Source organism: Entelurus aequoreus, linkage group LG05 (genome assembly GCF_033978785.1).
Source record: "Entelurus aequoreus isolate RoL-2023_Sb linkage group LG05, RoL_Eaeq_v1.1, whole genome shotgun sequence".
Taxonomy (NCBI): domain Eukaryota; kingdom Metazoa; phylum Chordata; class Actinopteri; order Syngnathiformes; family Syngnathidae; genus Entelurus; species Entelurus aequoreus.
In genome coordinates, this window is record NC_084735.1 from 55,807,418 (window position 1) to 55,824,267 (window position 16,850).

General features: G+C 43.6%; 1 protein-coding gene across 1 annotated transcript in view; it reads left to right on the forward strand.

Annotated features, from left to right (window-relative positions):
- LOC133650779 (transcription factor 7-like 1-B) overlaps window positions 1-16,850 on the forward strand; it is a 38,216-nt gene that overhangs the window by 14,924 nt on the left and 6,442 nt on the right. Inside the window, exons 3-4 of the mRNA XM_062048421.1 lie at window positions 8,133-8,191; window positions 8,270-8,417. Of these exons, the coding sequence (XP_061904405.1) occupies window positions 8,133-8,191; window positions 8,270-8,417 (207 nt within the window). The remainder of the gene's footprint in view (window positions 1-8,132; window positions 8,192-8,269; window positions 8,418-16,850) is intronic.

Consider the following 16,850-nt stretch of genomic DNA (forward strand, 5'->3'; position numbering starts at 1 on the left):
CACTGAAACTTGCAATACGAATCATCTTTGCACTAAAAATCATAACACAAAATGTTGTAACACGAGGGCTGCCTGTTAAAGAAGACACATTCAAGGATTTGGGGTATTGAAATTGTTGCGTTCGACCAGATGTTCCTCCAAGTGGGATGTAAAACGCTGGTCAGTCCCAAGTTCCTTAATGACATATAAACTGACTCAAAGGTACCACCCAGCACAGAATAGTTATTTTGTAATTTTATTGTCAAATATTTGAGAATAGAGACCAGCCTCGAACAACACATACAAATGCGCAGCCTAAGTTGATCTGGCATTCCAAAGGAAAAAGCCACTCTTTTCACACAAAGAAAGCCCCCCCCCCCCCCCCCCCCCTCCTCTCAACACTGATAGGAAGAGAGACTTGGGGGTTGTGTTCACATTCCTGATGGTTTACGACAGGGGTCGTAAACCCTGTCGTAAACCTGGAAAAATATGAGCTGATTCAAACATGATTATGAATAAAGAAATAGCTCTTAAACATATGCATTATCCACAATCCCCCTTCAGATCTTATCCAAAAGATCTCTCCTACGAGAGCAACACCTCTAAAGCACGCCCTACATTAAAGTAGGTGCTGTTTTGGTTTTCGAGCAAGCTATCGATAAACAATCAAACCATAGTTACATGGGAGAGAGAAGGAGGGAGTCAACGTCAATGTCGTCATTGTCAGGGAAGGAAACTAACGGTCCCTGAAAGTCACCACTATGCTTGACCCCCTTCAGTGACATAGCAAGCCCAGAACCAGGGTGGGGTTGACCTTTGACAGCTCTAACAATGATGCGGGTGCATAGAGACCTAGCACAAGGGGCAATAAAGCATCCGCATGAGGTTATGACGGCCAAGAAAACTCCAATGGAGACCAGGGCCGACTTAATTAGGTCAGACCACCTGCCAAAGGTGTTATGAAGCCAATCTTTAAAGGGGTCAGAGACACCGGAAACTTCAGTAAGTTCTTAGGCTCTGAGGCCTTCTAAGGCGCTCTGGACCGAGCCATCGGGGGCAGCATTGTTAGGAATGAAGGTACAGCATTGGTCACCAAACATTGCACACACACCTTCTTCCTTGGCTAGGATGCGGTCAAGGGCTATGCAGTTCTGGATGGCCATGAGGGAGGTCGGGGCAAGTTGTTCAGCAAGTCCCTCAACGGCGTCACGAGTCAGGTTGGTCAGTCTCAACAGATTATAAAAAACATAGTTAATGCGTTCTACATTTTTAGTAGCAGTCACAGGGAAAATACCACCAATGATAGGAAGGTTCTCGAAACCTGCACAGGATTCACACCACAATTTGTGTTGTGAGGGGACCCCTCTTGGTTGTCCAATTGCATCAAAGTAAACACCATCAGGGTTTCTCATCAGATCAAAGGAGCCCTTTACACTCCTCCGAGATAAAACATGGCGGCGTCGGCGAGAAGTTAGAGAGGCCGCTGAGACAGGAGTTACAAGGGGAGTTAATTTGGTACCCACTAGGGTGAGTGGGGTCACCAGTCTAACCATAGCACAAAGCCCTACGGATAACGTTGGGATTCTAATGTACAATCTGTGCTCCCCACAATACCAGAATAAGTCAGCTCGTGCCCAAGGGCCTATCCTTGAGCCATCTATCAGTGTGGTGCACCAGGAAGGGTTAATGTCACCCAATTTGTTGGGGGACGAAGAGGGTCCTTTGAATTGAAAACACGTGTAATTCAGCTTTTGGGCCACAAATGGAAGAAGTCGGGTGGAATTGTCAACAGGAGGGTACACACTAGCCAACAAATCGCACCCTGGTGGCGTGGGTTCAGAGAACAAGGAAATAAGACAGTTTGAGCCATTTATGTCAGTCAACTTAAAAGGGGCGGGGTAAGTGTGGGGAAAAGGACGTCCAGCGGAACAAGCAACACAGTCACCCAGGTTTTGGCTCTTAGCCATGCTAGTCATCCACCTGAGCCATAGGTTGCCTGCACCTGCTCCTAAGGTCAAAGCTACCAGGCCTTCGGTGGTGATGTCATTAGCACGCACAGATGTGAGAGCCTTTGAAACACCACCGAGGTGGGGTGGTACTTTGGGTGCTACAGAGGGTGTAGAGGTAGTTAACGCCCTCTCAAGGACATTAATTTTAATAATTCCTTTAGAGTCTGTATCAGTCAGGTGAACCCCCAAAACAACATAAAAGGGACGATGGGCACCACTTACCATAGTATGTTGTCTGCATCCGACACCATTGGTTCAGGGTTGAGTCGTAACAAATATAGAGGTTATTACCACGGTAATAGCTATTGTGTCCCCCGTAATTAATCACACTGCACAGGTCAAAAAATAAGTCTTGCTATCCCCTTTGACCCAGTCTATTTAAAGTCCGCTGTTTGTTCTTAGACACTTGTCAGTCACTGTCGTCAGGAAGGAAGAACTGAGACACAAAGACAGTAGAACATGCCCAAGCACCAGTCCGTCAGGAAATACTACTGGGCGTAACATCCTGCCTTTCGTCTATCAAAATCAGAGTAATTCAGGTAACGAAACGGGGATAAACATCAAACTTTTCACTTAATATAACGACACAGATAGTTATGCTGAAAACAAGCAAGAGAAATTGGATAACTTCGAGTATAAAGGCTGGTCTCAAATAAGGATATACAATATAGAAGTTAAAAAGAGTAATATAGGTAGAAAATCTCTCTCTCAGCGTCGTCTTCTGGGCTGTAGGATTATGTGTGTGTAATTAAAGCCTCGCTCTTCTATGACCTAGAGGGGGAGAGGTTACTAGCACAATCACCCCTTATGTGTGTTACTTCGTTAACACACACACTAAAAATTAGTCGTTTTCTGCTCCCGTTCTTCTTCAGCTGCCTCAGGCTCAAAAGGCGCTGCTGGGGGGTTGAGTGGGGCAGATGTAGTGGCGATGTCAGCAATGACATCCGCTGGTAATCTGTCAGGTTCTTCAGCAGGAGTGTAGAGGGAGAGGTGGTACCAGGTGTCCCCTTTTCCAGCTAGTCGAAGGGCGTGAGACGTCCGTTCCACGACCTTGAAGGGACCAGTCCACCTGGGCTCCGTCCACTTGCGTTTGATGACCTAGATCTTGACCCTCTCAGCGGCCGGAAGGGAATCTGGAGTGGCGGGCTGTCATCCTCGTATCTGTACAGAAGAACTGGCACACAAATTTTGCATTTTTTGTGTAAAATACCATTTTGGTTTTACGCTGAGTCCTCCTTCCATGGCGGGATGCTGGTCCTGTGAATGGCTGACCTGTATGCAGCTCATAGGGTGAAAAACTCAAAGGGCGGTAAAACAGTTTTATTCACGGACCTTCGAATGATCATTAACGCTAATTGCAACATGTCAATCCAATTAAATTTGGTCTGTGCACAGATTTTAGCCAATTAGTTTTTAATGTTCTGGTCCATCCTTTCAACTTTACCTTGGGACTCAGGATTGTACCCCAAACCTGTGTTCTAGTCCGAAAGCCTTTTCGACCAAGGTTAAGTGAGTATTTTTTTTAATTTTTTTTTAAATGGTTGCCGTTGTCTGACCTAATCTTTTTGGGGAAACCATGTCGGGGTACTAGGTTATTCACAAGTCATTTAATTACTGTTATTGCATCCTCTTTTGAGGTTGTTGTTGCTTCCGGCCAACCACTGTAATTGTCAACACAAGTCAGTACGTACCTTTTCCCTTGTACCGTATTGATCATATCAGTGAAATCAAAGACTATACATGGTTCACCCTCACCTCCTCCATATTCTAAATTTGATCTACTAAAGTACTATCGATGTGTAAAAACGTTATTTTCAAATTAAAATTAGTTATAACTTCTTACCCACGGGAAAAACGTTAAAACTATGGAATGTGTCAGAGCCGGATGATTGTCGATTTTGTTCCAAGGAGTCTGTATCTACCCTCACTCACCCCCTTCTGTTTCTGAAAAAAGGACTGTTAGTAATACTATCACTTTCAGAAACATCTAAGAAAAAGGTCAACTAATAGCCAAGTAGCGGAGGACAAGTCATGTTTGAGGTCAATGATAGTCTCTTTAGCCTCTGTGGTCCACTGGGGGGTGTTGTTAGGGTAGGGGACCCCTTAGCAATATAACAAATAACTCAAACTCCACTAAATATGCTTATATTGTATATTGTCACAAATACTAGAAAAATACTACCCGTATGGCGGATGCTTTATCAATAGTATTTTGAAAATTTACCACACCTGGTGGCCCCAATAATTGATTAAGTCAAGCTCATGTTGTAGAAAGTCGAATGATGCGGACACGTTTGTTACTGAATACTTTCTATCAGACTTCTGCCATGGCAACTTTGTGTATGTAATGAGCAACTATAATTATTTGATATGCTTAAATGTGTAATGTTTGGCAGCTACGCCGTGTCTTATCATTGCACCTAAGTTCTTTGGTTTTGTAGGCGAGACAGAGAGCAAGTGAACAATGTGGGCCACAATTGTGTCCATCTTATACCATGCTAGTTGTTTCAAAGATAGGTCAACATGAGCAACCACACCTTGAGTTCCAACATATATAAATATACAAAGGAGTCAAAGGTCTCCTGGTATGAGTGTCTAACTGGTGATCATAACATATGGCGAGTCGGGTGGCAGAACACACGGAAGCATCTCAGCCAGTCAGGGTTTTCACTGTTAGAGCAGTTGGATGTCAGCCATTCCTGTTGTTTCAGGCTGTGGTAGGAGCCTTGGTAGTGGTGTCGCAGCTTGGTGGTTGAGCCGTCAGGTAACACCAGGAATGTTCCTTCTGTGCGATTTGAATGTCAGGGTACAGTCTGTAAAGGAGGTCCAGCAATCTGAACCGGAAGTGGTTTGGTGACAGGTAACCTTGTGACCCCAGCGAAGCCTTCGACCTTTAAAGAGGAAGCACACAGTTTCTTTGGTACCTCTGCATTCAGAATCGAATGGGTGGCGCCAGTGTCAATCACGAACTGATAACATTGTCGTTGACACTCATGTCCAGCAGGGGGCCAGTCTGTATCTCCTGCTGGGGCTCCTGCAGTGGGCGTCCTTTGCCACGCTTTTGTGTTCGTTTGTTGGCACTACGGAACCTTTCCTGTTCGGAAATGTTCGGACTGTCACGACTCCAGTGACCAGGCTGGTCACAGCCGAAACAGTTTCCACCCCAGACTGGCTTTGAAGCACCGTGTTGTCCACCACCCGAGTCCAACCGTCTGGTCGCACGTCTGTTGAGGATTCTTTCCTCCACCTGTTGGAACTCAGAAGCAAGGTCACCCAATGCTGAATATACCCTAGCTGATTTTTTACTAATTAGTTCTTTTGACCTTTTATCTTCAGCGATCTGTAAATTAAGGAGTTGCTTCCTTGCTGCTCTGCCATTAGCCTTATCATCCTCATCTTGAGGAAAGAGACTGCGCATAGCAGTAGCTATGTTTGTAACGTATGGTGTTATCGGTGAGGTTGAAGATTCAGCCATTAATCCTGCTTGTTGTTCTGTATTTTTGCCATCTTGTGTGGAAACACAACGATACAAAATGCTTCTAAAGTCTGCCACAGCAAAAGGCTTATATTGAAATCTGCCGCTTTTATCAGGAAAAAGTGGATATGCGTGTCCCTCCAGCTTTTTTTTTTTAAGCGTGTGTTGTATGCATGTGGTTCATGTGGGTGTTGGTCAATGTAGCCTTCCATTGAGCCATTAACAGTTACAGGAGACCACAGTCTGGCTCTGTTGTGTGTTGTTCAAGAATGTCTGATGTGCACGTGAGAGGCTGTCATCTACTGGGGGAGGGCATTTGTTTATGGCAACAAAATGGTCTGGCATGTAAAGTGAGGAGTTTTGCGTTGACTCATGCATTATCTGCTGTCTAGTAAGATTAGGCATATTCGGGAGGTTTTCCGCTGGGTGGATGTTATTTTGGGGCTTAGGCACCAGAGGTGATTTACACTCAGGAGACAGCGTTAGTTTTGGAGGAGGGTTCAATCTTAGAGAGGCTGTGTGAGCACCGCCCTCATTTGTCACAGGAGTAGGGGGCGGTGGCCTAGTCAAAGTCTGGGCGGGTCGTTTGAATTGTCTTACGCATGCGCGGCAGGCAAAAGACCAATCAGTCAATTCTGTCATTAATCATCGGTTCTTTTGTTGCATTTCGTTTTTCCACGTAATCCCCGTTTACTTTTATCATACGCCAAACTCTTAAATTCTCTCCCTGAGTGTTCCATTTTCACCAGCGCACACACACACACACACACACACACACACATGACCACGCGCATCCAGCACACACACACACACATGCACGTGTAAGCACTCACGCACACACAAGCAAGTGCCTACGGCCCTACGCACACACACACACACGCACACGTAAGCACTCTCTCTCTGCGTTTCACTTTACCATAAAACTTCCAGTTACTTTTTTATTCTATTTTTTATTTTACCAGACGTTTGAGTTCACAACTTTTCGAGTATTGTAAACTCCCTCTTAACCCTTTCAAGGAGCGTTCTCTTTTCGACAACCGTCCATTCAATTGATCATTACAAAGTAATGACTAATCACATTTTCCCCAGCCGCCATCACATTCTTGTCTGTCACACTCCTTGGCCATTGTGTCCAATTTTTTTTTCCCAGGGGCCTCAAACCCCTGAACCATACGGCGGCCTTTAACCCCGTACTTTTATCATACAATACGCAGCTAGAGCCTCTAACTCTAACCCGTGCAATTTATCGTACAATACGCAGCTAGAGCCTCTAACTCTAACCCGTGCAATTTATCGTACAATACGCAGCTAGAGCCTCTAACTCTAACCCGTGCAATTTATTGTACAATACGCAGCTAGAGCCTCTAACTCTAACCCGTGCAATTTATTGTACAATACGCAGCTAGAGCCTCTAACTCTAACCCGTTACTATTTGCTTACTCGTCAGTGAAGCAGCCCGTCACGGTAATCTTGACACAATGACGTGAGTGGTATTCACAACTTTTATGCAATGGTGGCTACGGCAAAATGCAACCAATCTATCAAAATTCAATCAATCAATCAAAATCACCACTCTGTGTCTGGGGTACAATTCTGTGTTTGACTTACAGACCTCAGGACAGACTCCTAATGCAGATTTTATCTAAAAAGAAAGGTTCTGCTTACCTTGAATTATGTTTTGGCCATGTGAGTCTGTCCAGAAGATTGCAAGAGAAGGTCCAATTGTCAGCGTGTCATCTCGGACGAAGCCCCCAAATTGTTGCGTTCGACCAGATGTTCCTCCAAGTGGGATGTAAAACGCTGGTCAGTCCCAAGGTCCTTAATGACATATAAACTGACTCAAAGGTACCACCCAGCACAGAATAGTTATTTTGTAATTTTATTGTCAAATATTTGAGAATAGAGACCAGCCTCGAACAACACATACAAATGCGCAGCCCAAGTTGATCTGGCATTCCAAAGGAAAAAGCCACTCTTTTCACACAAAGAAAGCCCCCATCTCCCCCCCCCCCCTCCTCCTCTCAACACTGATAAGAGAGACTTGGGGGTTGTGTTCACATTCCTGATGGTTTACGACCCTGTCGTAAACCCTGTCGTAAACCTGGAAAAATATGAGCTGATTCAAACATGATTATGAATAAAGAAATAGCTCTTAAACATGCATTATCCACAAAGTTCTATATAAATAACAGCAAAATATCGGCGCAAAGAATGTCATAACACAAAATGTTATAACACAAAAAGTCTTCACTCTTAAAGTTGTAACACGGTCATACAATGTAAAGTCATAATAATTAAAGTTTTAAGAAAAAACATCATAATAAAAAACGCCGTCGCAGGAAAAAACGTTACACGAAACGCCATAACACGAAATGTTCTAACCCGAAACGTCATACTACAAAACGTCATAACACAAAACGCAACAGGAAATGTAACGCAAGGACTGTTGAAGAAGACACATTCATGCATTTTGTATGCAAGTCCTATCTACATAACCACAAAGTATACGAAATGTCGTATATTGTCGTATGTCGTAACATGAGATGTCGTAGCTCAAAATGTCGAGCACGAGGACCGCCTGTTAAAGATAAGGCACATTCTTGTATTTTGAATACATACATCATGTATAAATATATGCATATGTATATATATTTGATTCCTATTTTTAGATTGGAGGCACAACAATGATGATGCCTGGGACGCCAAGTATGGGTCCTGGTGTGTTCATGTACGTGACCAGCATAGATTTTACATCCTGTTCGCCTCCACATAGACAAAAAAGTAACATTGTCGTCATCATTAACAGGAGAGATGCTGACGACGAGGTGGAGCAGCAATACATAAAGAAGCCGCCCAACGCCTTTATGGTTTTTGCAAGGAAGCATCGCAAAGCCCTGATGGGAAAACTGGACAAAAAAGACAGCGCGTCTGTCAATGTCATCCTGGGAGAAATGGTAAGTGTTTGCTCCTTCACACAAATTAACATCACCTGATGACAACACCAAATTGTGGAAATGTTTCAGCTCCAATTTCTAATAATCTCATAATACACACATAAGAAAGTTCTAAATAGAGCTTTAAAATGAAAATAGTTATAAAATAAATGGGAGTGAGACAGTGAGACAAATATTTTTAGGAAGCAGATTACTGCAAACAACAGTGCAGTTCATCAGCTAATCAAAAGTTTAAGACAACAGGTAAGAAAAAAAATAGAAATAGAAATGTCAAAAAAGGAAATCAGTAATGAGTAGTTGCACCATTGTTGTTAATCATCACCTTAAAAAAATTGTGGGAATGTTGTTACATGCGGTGTGATTAATTTTTAAATAATGACAAGCGGTAGGAAATGGATGGATGGATGAACAAGAATCAAAGTCTTTTGTATCTTTTTTGATATGCTTGCATGTTTGAATTTGAAATATTTCAAACTGGGTATTACAAAACCCAAAATCAGTGACGTTGTCACTTTGTGTAAATCGTAAATAAAAAGAGAATACAATGATTTGCAAATCCTTTTTAACCTATATTCGATTGAATAGACTGCAAAGACAAGATATTTGACAGTCGAACTGGAAAACTTTATTTTTTGCAAATATTAGCCCATTTGGAATTTGATGCCTGCAACATGTTTCAAAAAAGCTGGCACAAGTGTCAAAAAAGACTGAGAAAGTTGAGGAATGCTCATCAAATTCTTATTTGGAACATCCCACAGGTGAACAGGCTAATTGGGAAAAGGTGGGTGCCATGATTTGGTATAAAAGCAGCTTCCATGAAATGCTCAGTCATTCACAAACAAGGATGGGGTGAGGGTCATCACTTTGTGAACAAATGCGTGAGCTAATTGTCCAAAAGTTTAAGAACAACATTTCCCAAAGAGCTATTGCAAGGAATTTAAAGATTTCACCATCTACGGTCCGTAATATCATCAAAAGGTTCAGAGAATCTACAGAAATCACTGCACGTAAGTGATGATATTACGGACCTTTGATCCCTCAAGTGGTACTGTATCAAAAAGCCACATCAGTGTGTAAAGGATATCACCACTTGGGCTCAGGAACACTTCAGAAAACCACTGTCAGTAACTACAGTTTGTCGCTACATCTCTAAGTGCAAGTTAAAACTCTACTATACAAAGCGAAAGGCGTTTATCAACAACACCCAGAAACACCACCGGCTTCGCTGGGCCTGAGCTCATCTAAGATGGACTGATGCAAAGTGGGAAAGTGTTCTGTGGTCTGACGAATTCACATTTCAAATTGTTTTTGGAAACTGTGGACGTCGTGTCCTTCGGAACAAAGAGGAAAAGAACCATCCGGATTGTTATAGGCGCAAAGTTCTAAAGCCAGCATCTGTGATGGTATGGGGGTGTATTAGTGCCCAAGGCATGGTTAACTTACACATCTGTGGAGGCACCATTAATGCTGAAAGGTAAATACAGGTTTTGGAGCTTCATATTTTGCTATCAAGCAACGTCTTTTTCATGGACACCCCTGCTTATTTCAGCAAAACAATGCCAAGCCACATTCTGCTTGTGTTACAGCAGCGTGGCTTCATAGTAAAAGAATGCGGGTACTTGACTGGCCTGCCTGTAGTCCAGACCTGTCTCCCATTGAAAATGTGTGGCGCATTATGAAGCCTAAAATACCACAACAGAGACCCCGGACTGTTGAACAACTTAAGCTGTATACCAAGCAAGAATGGGAAAGAATTCCACCTGAAAAGCTTAAAAAATTGGTCTCCTCAGTTCCCAAACGTTTACTGAGTGTTGTTAAAAGGAAAGGCCATGTAACACAGTGGTAAAAATGCCCCTGTGCCAACTTTTTTGCAATGTGTTGCTGCCATTCTATTCTATGATCATGATTATTTGAAAAAAAAATGTGTTTCTCAGTTTGAACATTAAATATCTTGTCTTTGCAGTCTATTCAATTGAGTATAAGTTGCAAATTATTTGCAAATCATTGTATTCTGTTTTTATTTACGATTTACACAACGTGACAACTTCACTGGTTTGCAGTCTTTCAAATTCAAACATGCCAGCATATTAAAAAGGATACACAATACTTTGACACTTGTTTGATTACATAATGTATTATTATAACACAGGAGAGCTACTTGCGGTAGCAGCCACATGATACAAAGTCGGGCTCCAGTGCCAATAATGTGCCGTAACCAGCGGCGGCTGCAACAGCCCGCCCGACTGGCCAGCTGTGCTGGAGTCACAGGGACACATTGTGACAGCAATAGGCGGCAACATGATTGCCTAGATAAATTAATAGATGTTCAGTTTTTTCCGTATTGGCCCTCTGAATAGGGGTCGTCACTCAGCATGAAAGGAATTACTCGCTTTGCATTCTTTGCTTGTTTTATTTAGTACTTATTGCAGCAACAGCAGCAGCAGTAGTAGTAGCAGTAGCAGTAGCAGTAGCAGCATTAGCAGCATTAGCAGGTAATAACCTAAAAGAAAACATGAACATAAAACAATGTATCTATCTTGAATCATCAAAACATGAACATAACAAAACAATGTATCTATCTTGAATCATCAAAACATGAACATAATAGACATGAATTCATCAACTGAACCATAATGTTGTCAACCATAATATGACATTATCAATCACTGTGAGTTTATCTTAACTTATTAATTTTAGCATTACATTTTATTATCACCATTAATTTATGTCATATAATGTTTTAAATGTAATCAGAATTATTTATAATGTCACCATAATGTCATGGAAACACATACTAAAAAGACATAAAACACCGGCGCTGTCACGCCAATTTTCTTCCCATCACAAAAACCTTCCTAACCCCCATTTACTTCCGGGGTCATTTCCGCTTACGTCAGTTCCTCTCACTTACGTCATTTCCTCTCACGTCATTGCCAGCGATCGATAAATCCAAATCTCCTGAAAATGGTGGTGTCACTGGATGATATTCACCTTTATCTGTCCCCGGGGACTTATGTCAAACACCAGCAGGCTTCGCAACATTTCAAGCGGAGTGCTAGGGCCGCTGCTGCGAACTTCTGTCTTCGTGGTAACGTGCAAAAAATATTAATTAATATATAATGCTGTTAAATGTCTGTACTACTTTAAATCAACATTATTGTTGAAACCATTTCACTAATATTAATTAATATATAATACTGTTAAATGTCTGTACTTTAAATCAACATTACTGTTGAAACATTTCAGTAATATTAATTAATATATAATGTTAAATGTCTGTACTTTAAATCAACATTATTGTTGATAATTCAGACGTTTTGTTAACGCTGTATTATAAAAAAGAGTCAAACGAAGTGCTATCGATCGCTGTCAATGACGTAAGAGGAATTGACGTTAGCGGAAATGACCCCGGAAGTAAATGGGGGTTAGGAAGGTTTTTGTGATGGGAAGAAAATTGTCGTGACAGCTTGACAGCGCTCTGTTTGAGGCACACATTACAAATATGAGCAGAACTACACAAAATAACTACAAATCCCATCAGCCAAACCAGGAAGTAAAGTGCCGGTGCCGGTATTTTTAACTCAAACCTTCGAACTCTCAAACGCAGCCGGACACACGCAATGTGACAACAATCTAATCCAACAGATTTCAATCCGCACATTACTTTTAATTTTGCCAATGTTGTTTAAAAACTAAACAGTGAGTGTTTGCGCTGGTTGTGACGCAGCAAGTCAGCCGCACAACAAGCGCTGCGGACATAGCAGACATACAGCAAACAGAAAAGCAAGGAAGCGGGCAAGCGTGGAATTTAAACAATAATTCAGCTGATCTAACAAAGAAAGCGGATATAACAAAATGAGCTTACCAGTGGGGTATGCTGGTGACGAAGCACGCTGTTTTTACAAACGAAACAATGACGCCATTTTTAAAGCTACGTACATGGTCACCTGTCAGTGGTAGCCCCGCCCATCTTAAAGTCCCAGGTAAGTCCGCCATAAATACATATACACATACCAAATACACATAGTAAATCCAACACCTCCCACTTAAGTTCCTGATGTCCCATCCAAGGTACTTACACCACGATCAAGAGACCCCACTTCGTGACACTCGTTCGATAACAGTTTTTTTTTTTTTTTAAATGAAGTGTGGATGCTCATCTTCGTATATGTACTGTGTGCACTGTGTGGGCATGGTGGCAGCGATCCGCCTACACCAACCAGCCAAATAGTTTAAAGGGGTTTGGGCGTTGACTTGGCCAGGTGGTGGGGCAGTGACTGGAACTTTGAAGTCGCCCCGGGAGACAGCGTCATGAAGTCGCAGCTGGAGTCGAATCCTCTGCTGGGATCAGCACGACCAGCCGCCTTACATCCCTTTGCAGGATGATGGTTGACGGGAGTTGTTGATTTGTCCTCACTTTTCTCTCAGTATATTCGTCGTTGGGAGGCCGGCACAAACTTTGACATCGACGTCCCTGACGACTCCATGCCTGTCTGGTCTTGTGGCTGTAACTATGCCCAAGCGGAATTGTCCTCTCATAGCATTAGGGTCTGCGATCCAGACGATGTCTCCCTCTTTGACATTTCTCTCCTTTGTATGCCACTTCTCACGGACAAAGAGATTTGGACCGGCTAGTTCATTACACTTGGTCCAGAATCTGTCAACTAAATTGTGGATGTTCCTTAGCCTGCGCCAAGGGTGGGTGACTAGATGAAGTCCATCTGTGTCTCCTCCCACTGAGGATTGTCCGAGGATGAGAGAGTTGGGAGTTATGTAGTCGACTGACTCCTCTTGCTCTTGGGCGCGAGCGTCGATTGGGCGCTCGTTTGTCAGGTTGGCTGCCTGAAAAATTAGAGTCTGGAACTCACCCCAGGTGAGAGAGTCTATCGCTCCTTTCAAACTTGTTAGGGCTGTTTTTATCAGTTTTACAGCAGCTTCTGCTGCTCCATTCCGGTGAGGCGCATCGGCAGGGTGGAAGCACCAAGACCAGTCTGTCCCATTCTTGGCTGCAATGTCCTCAACAGATGATGTTTGTGGACAGCGCAAGTGGTTTTGGAGCTCATTCAGTGCGGGTTTAGCCCCGATGAAATTTGTCCCTTTGTCGGACCATAGTTTGCGTGGGTGCCCTCCAAGGGCAACAAAGCGGGAGTAGGCCAGCAGAAAACTTTCTGAGGACTGGTCATCGCATACATCGGCATGGACTGCCCTTGAAGCCATGCAGCAGAAAACAATTCCCCAGACTTTCTTCCTTGCTCTCCCCTTGACTGCGTCCTTGACTTCATAGGGGCCGAATAGATCCAGGGTTGTGTACTCAAATGGGCCTGCCCTTTGCGTGCGCTCCAGCGGGAGGTCACTCATCACTTGCTGGCATACTCTAGCTCTTTGCTTTCGGCAGTGGATGCAGTCATTTATAACTCTCCTGACTGCTCGACGGCCCTGTATGATCCAGGCTTTTCTACGAGTACCTAGGAGAGTTGCTGCAATCCCCTCGTGGTTCTTCTCATGAGCCTCTTGGGCCATTAATGTGGCCAATCTTGACTGCATAGGGACCAGAGGAATAGCAGTCTTGCCTTCATTCCAGGACTGAATTCGTCCTCCGCAGAGTAGGAGTCCCGTGACCTCTTCTTTCCGGACCACGAGTCGGTCCAGAGTTTCATCCCGGAACTCAACTCCGTCCTGGGCTTCAAGGGCAAGGTAATGGAAGGCCTCTGCCCTCTCAACAGCTGTAAGACCAGGCTTTGCATTTCCATTGGCAGTGGCCTGGTGGCTGCCACCTAAACAGGCCTCCACTGCCCGCCGAGTCCAGGCAACAGTCCCGCACAGCCTGGCGAGGGAGCTAAACCTCCCAGGCTCAACGAGGCGCACAAGGGCCACGGCCCGCACCCGTGGGATAGACAGAGGTGGAGTGGTCCCGGGGCCGCCAGGCTCAGGAGGCTTCTTTCTGCTGTCGCTCTTATTTTTCTGTCGCCTTGTGACCAGGGCAGAGAATACGCGTCTTTGAAGCTTCTTGATGCTCTCTTTGGCGACTGTGGCAGCGATTTAACTTGCAGTCTTCACCGGCCACTTGCTTTCAGGCCACTTGAGGAACTCAGGCCCGTTCTGCCACTCCGAGTCCTCGTTCAACTCCTCAGGAGTCGCTCCCCTCGTAAGGATATCGGCAATGTTTAGGTCTCCTTCAACCCACATCCAAGCGTCCACTGGGCCGGCCTTCTGGATTTCTTCGATTCGATTTGCGAAGAAGGTCTGAAATCCATAACTGTCCTTTTGGATCGCACCAAGGATCGTCTGGCTGTCTACTAGGTGTACCCAATGATCGACTGGGATGCGGCAGTGCTTCTCAAAGTACTTCCTCAACCGAGTAGCAATTACCGCGCCACACAGTTCAGCTTTAACTCCATCCCCCTTCTGGTCGAGAGGAGTAAGCTTGGCCTTTGACTCCACCAGCCTCACGATGACCTTACCAGGCTCGGTTTCCCAGCGGAGATAAAGCACAGCTCCGTAAGAAGCTTCGCTTCCATCAGAGAATGTAACCCCAATTGGGGGGCCTAAGGCTGCAGGGGGGGTGAGGCTTCGGTCAAATATTATTTGGCTGAGCCTTACATACTCCTCAAAAAGTCTGACTGCTGACTCCCGACCTCCTCCTGAGGAGGAGGTATTTGACTCACTAAATTCCTTGATAATCACTCGCGGAGATATGTCGAGATTCCAAATGATCATAATTTATATTCACAAACAAAAAATATTCTCCGTGGTTGACTTCATAATAATCAAAATAACTTATTTAGCGGTAAATAAACTGTTTCACTCCTCACTCCTTCAACATGATAGACAGACAAAAAGGGCACCCAGCTGTCCTGTCTTCTTAATTATAGGAGGAGGAAGTGGCTCACCAGGAGAAGCGTGAGCAGCTGAAAACAATCAGTCAATCACAATTCATCTAAAACATCCAATAATTCATCAACATCATTATTGGCATTATTTGATTTCATTGTCAAAACAATTAATAGATAAATAATATAGATAGGCTCCAACCAGGTTTGTACAATATACCGGCACTAGTAAAGTACCGCGATACTAATGAATCATAATCGGTACTATATAGCCTCTAAAAAGTACTGGTTCTCTTTTTTTTTTGTATTAACAGGCATGACGGCGCGCTGTCATTACATCGTGACATTGCTGGTTTAACGAGCAGAGGAGCATGTTTGGCAACGCACAATCACTGAGTACTTACAGGCAGAGATGGTGTGGAAGCAGAAAATGGAGAATGGACAATAAAATGGCAATTGTGTCAAAATATTGGGGTCTTAAAATGAATTTAAATAATGCAATTATTACAATTAATATAGTACAATTTAGTGAAAATATATTGTTTAGACTTAGACTTAGACTTAGACAAACTTTAATGATCCACAAGGGAAATTGTTCCACACAGCTCAGTTACAAAGGATGGAAAGGATCAGGATGGAAAGGATAATGCACACAAGGGCACAAAAAGAGGGCAAAAGCAAAAGGTATAAAGTAGACTAAAAATGTACCATAGTAGCAATATAAAATATAACATATATGTAATATTTACATATTATATATATAGCAGTGACGTGCGGTGAAGTTCATGACTGGTGAGGCACTGACTTCATCACAGTCAGATTTACAAACATATGAACCCTAAAGAGTATCTTATTCACCATTTGATTGGCAGCAGTTAACGGGTTATGTTTAAAAGCTCATACCAGCATTCTTCCCTGCTTGGCACTCAGCATCAAGGGTTGGAATTGGAGGTTAAATCACCAAAAAGTATTCCCGGGCGCTGCGCCGCTGCTGCCCACTGCTGCCCACTGCTCCCCTCACCTCCCAGGGGGTGATCAAGGGATGGGTCAAATGCAGAGGACAAATTTCACCACACCTAGTGTGTGTGTGACAATCATTGGTACTTTAACTTAACTTTAACTTTACACATACAAACTGTAGCACACAAAAAAGCACATTTAATAAAAAAAAACGTTATTATGGTCTTACCTTCACTTATAAGTGCGGGAACAGTGGTGTTTGTGTTGGAGGAGTTGTGAATGAATGAAATATGAAATCCGTGCTGCAGTCTGCAGGTGTACCTAATGTTGTGTCCCTGTTCACGGCTCCTCCAGCGCGGACATTGTTTTTGCACTTTTTGGCTTCTTGTTAAGTGACTTTTTGGGTGGATTCTGTCTTGCACGTGGAGGGTTTGGGTGTGGGCTTTGTTTGGTGTGGCGCTCCCTTCAAGGGTGCATCCTACGGCGGGGGTGCTTAGCCGGCACAAGGAGGCGGGGTTACTGCGAGCCTCCCACAGTGCGTCTTCGCAGCAGTTTTATGATTGCTCAGCACAAGAAATACATTACACACATACAGTTGTTGACAAAATACACTGTACATTATATACCTCAGCTAACTAAACTA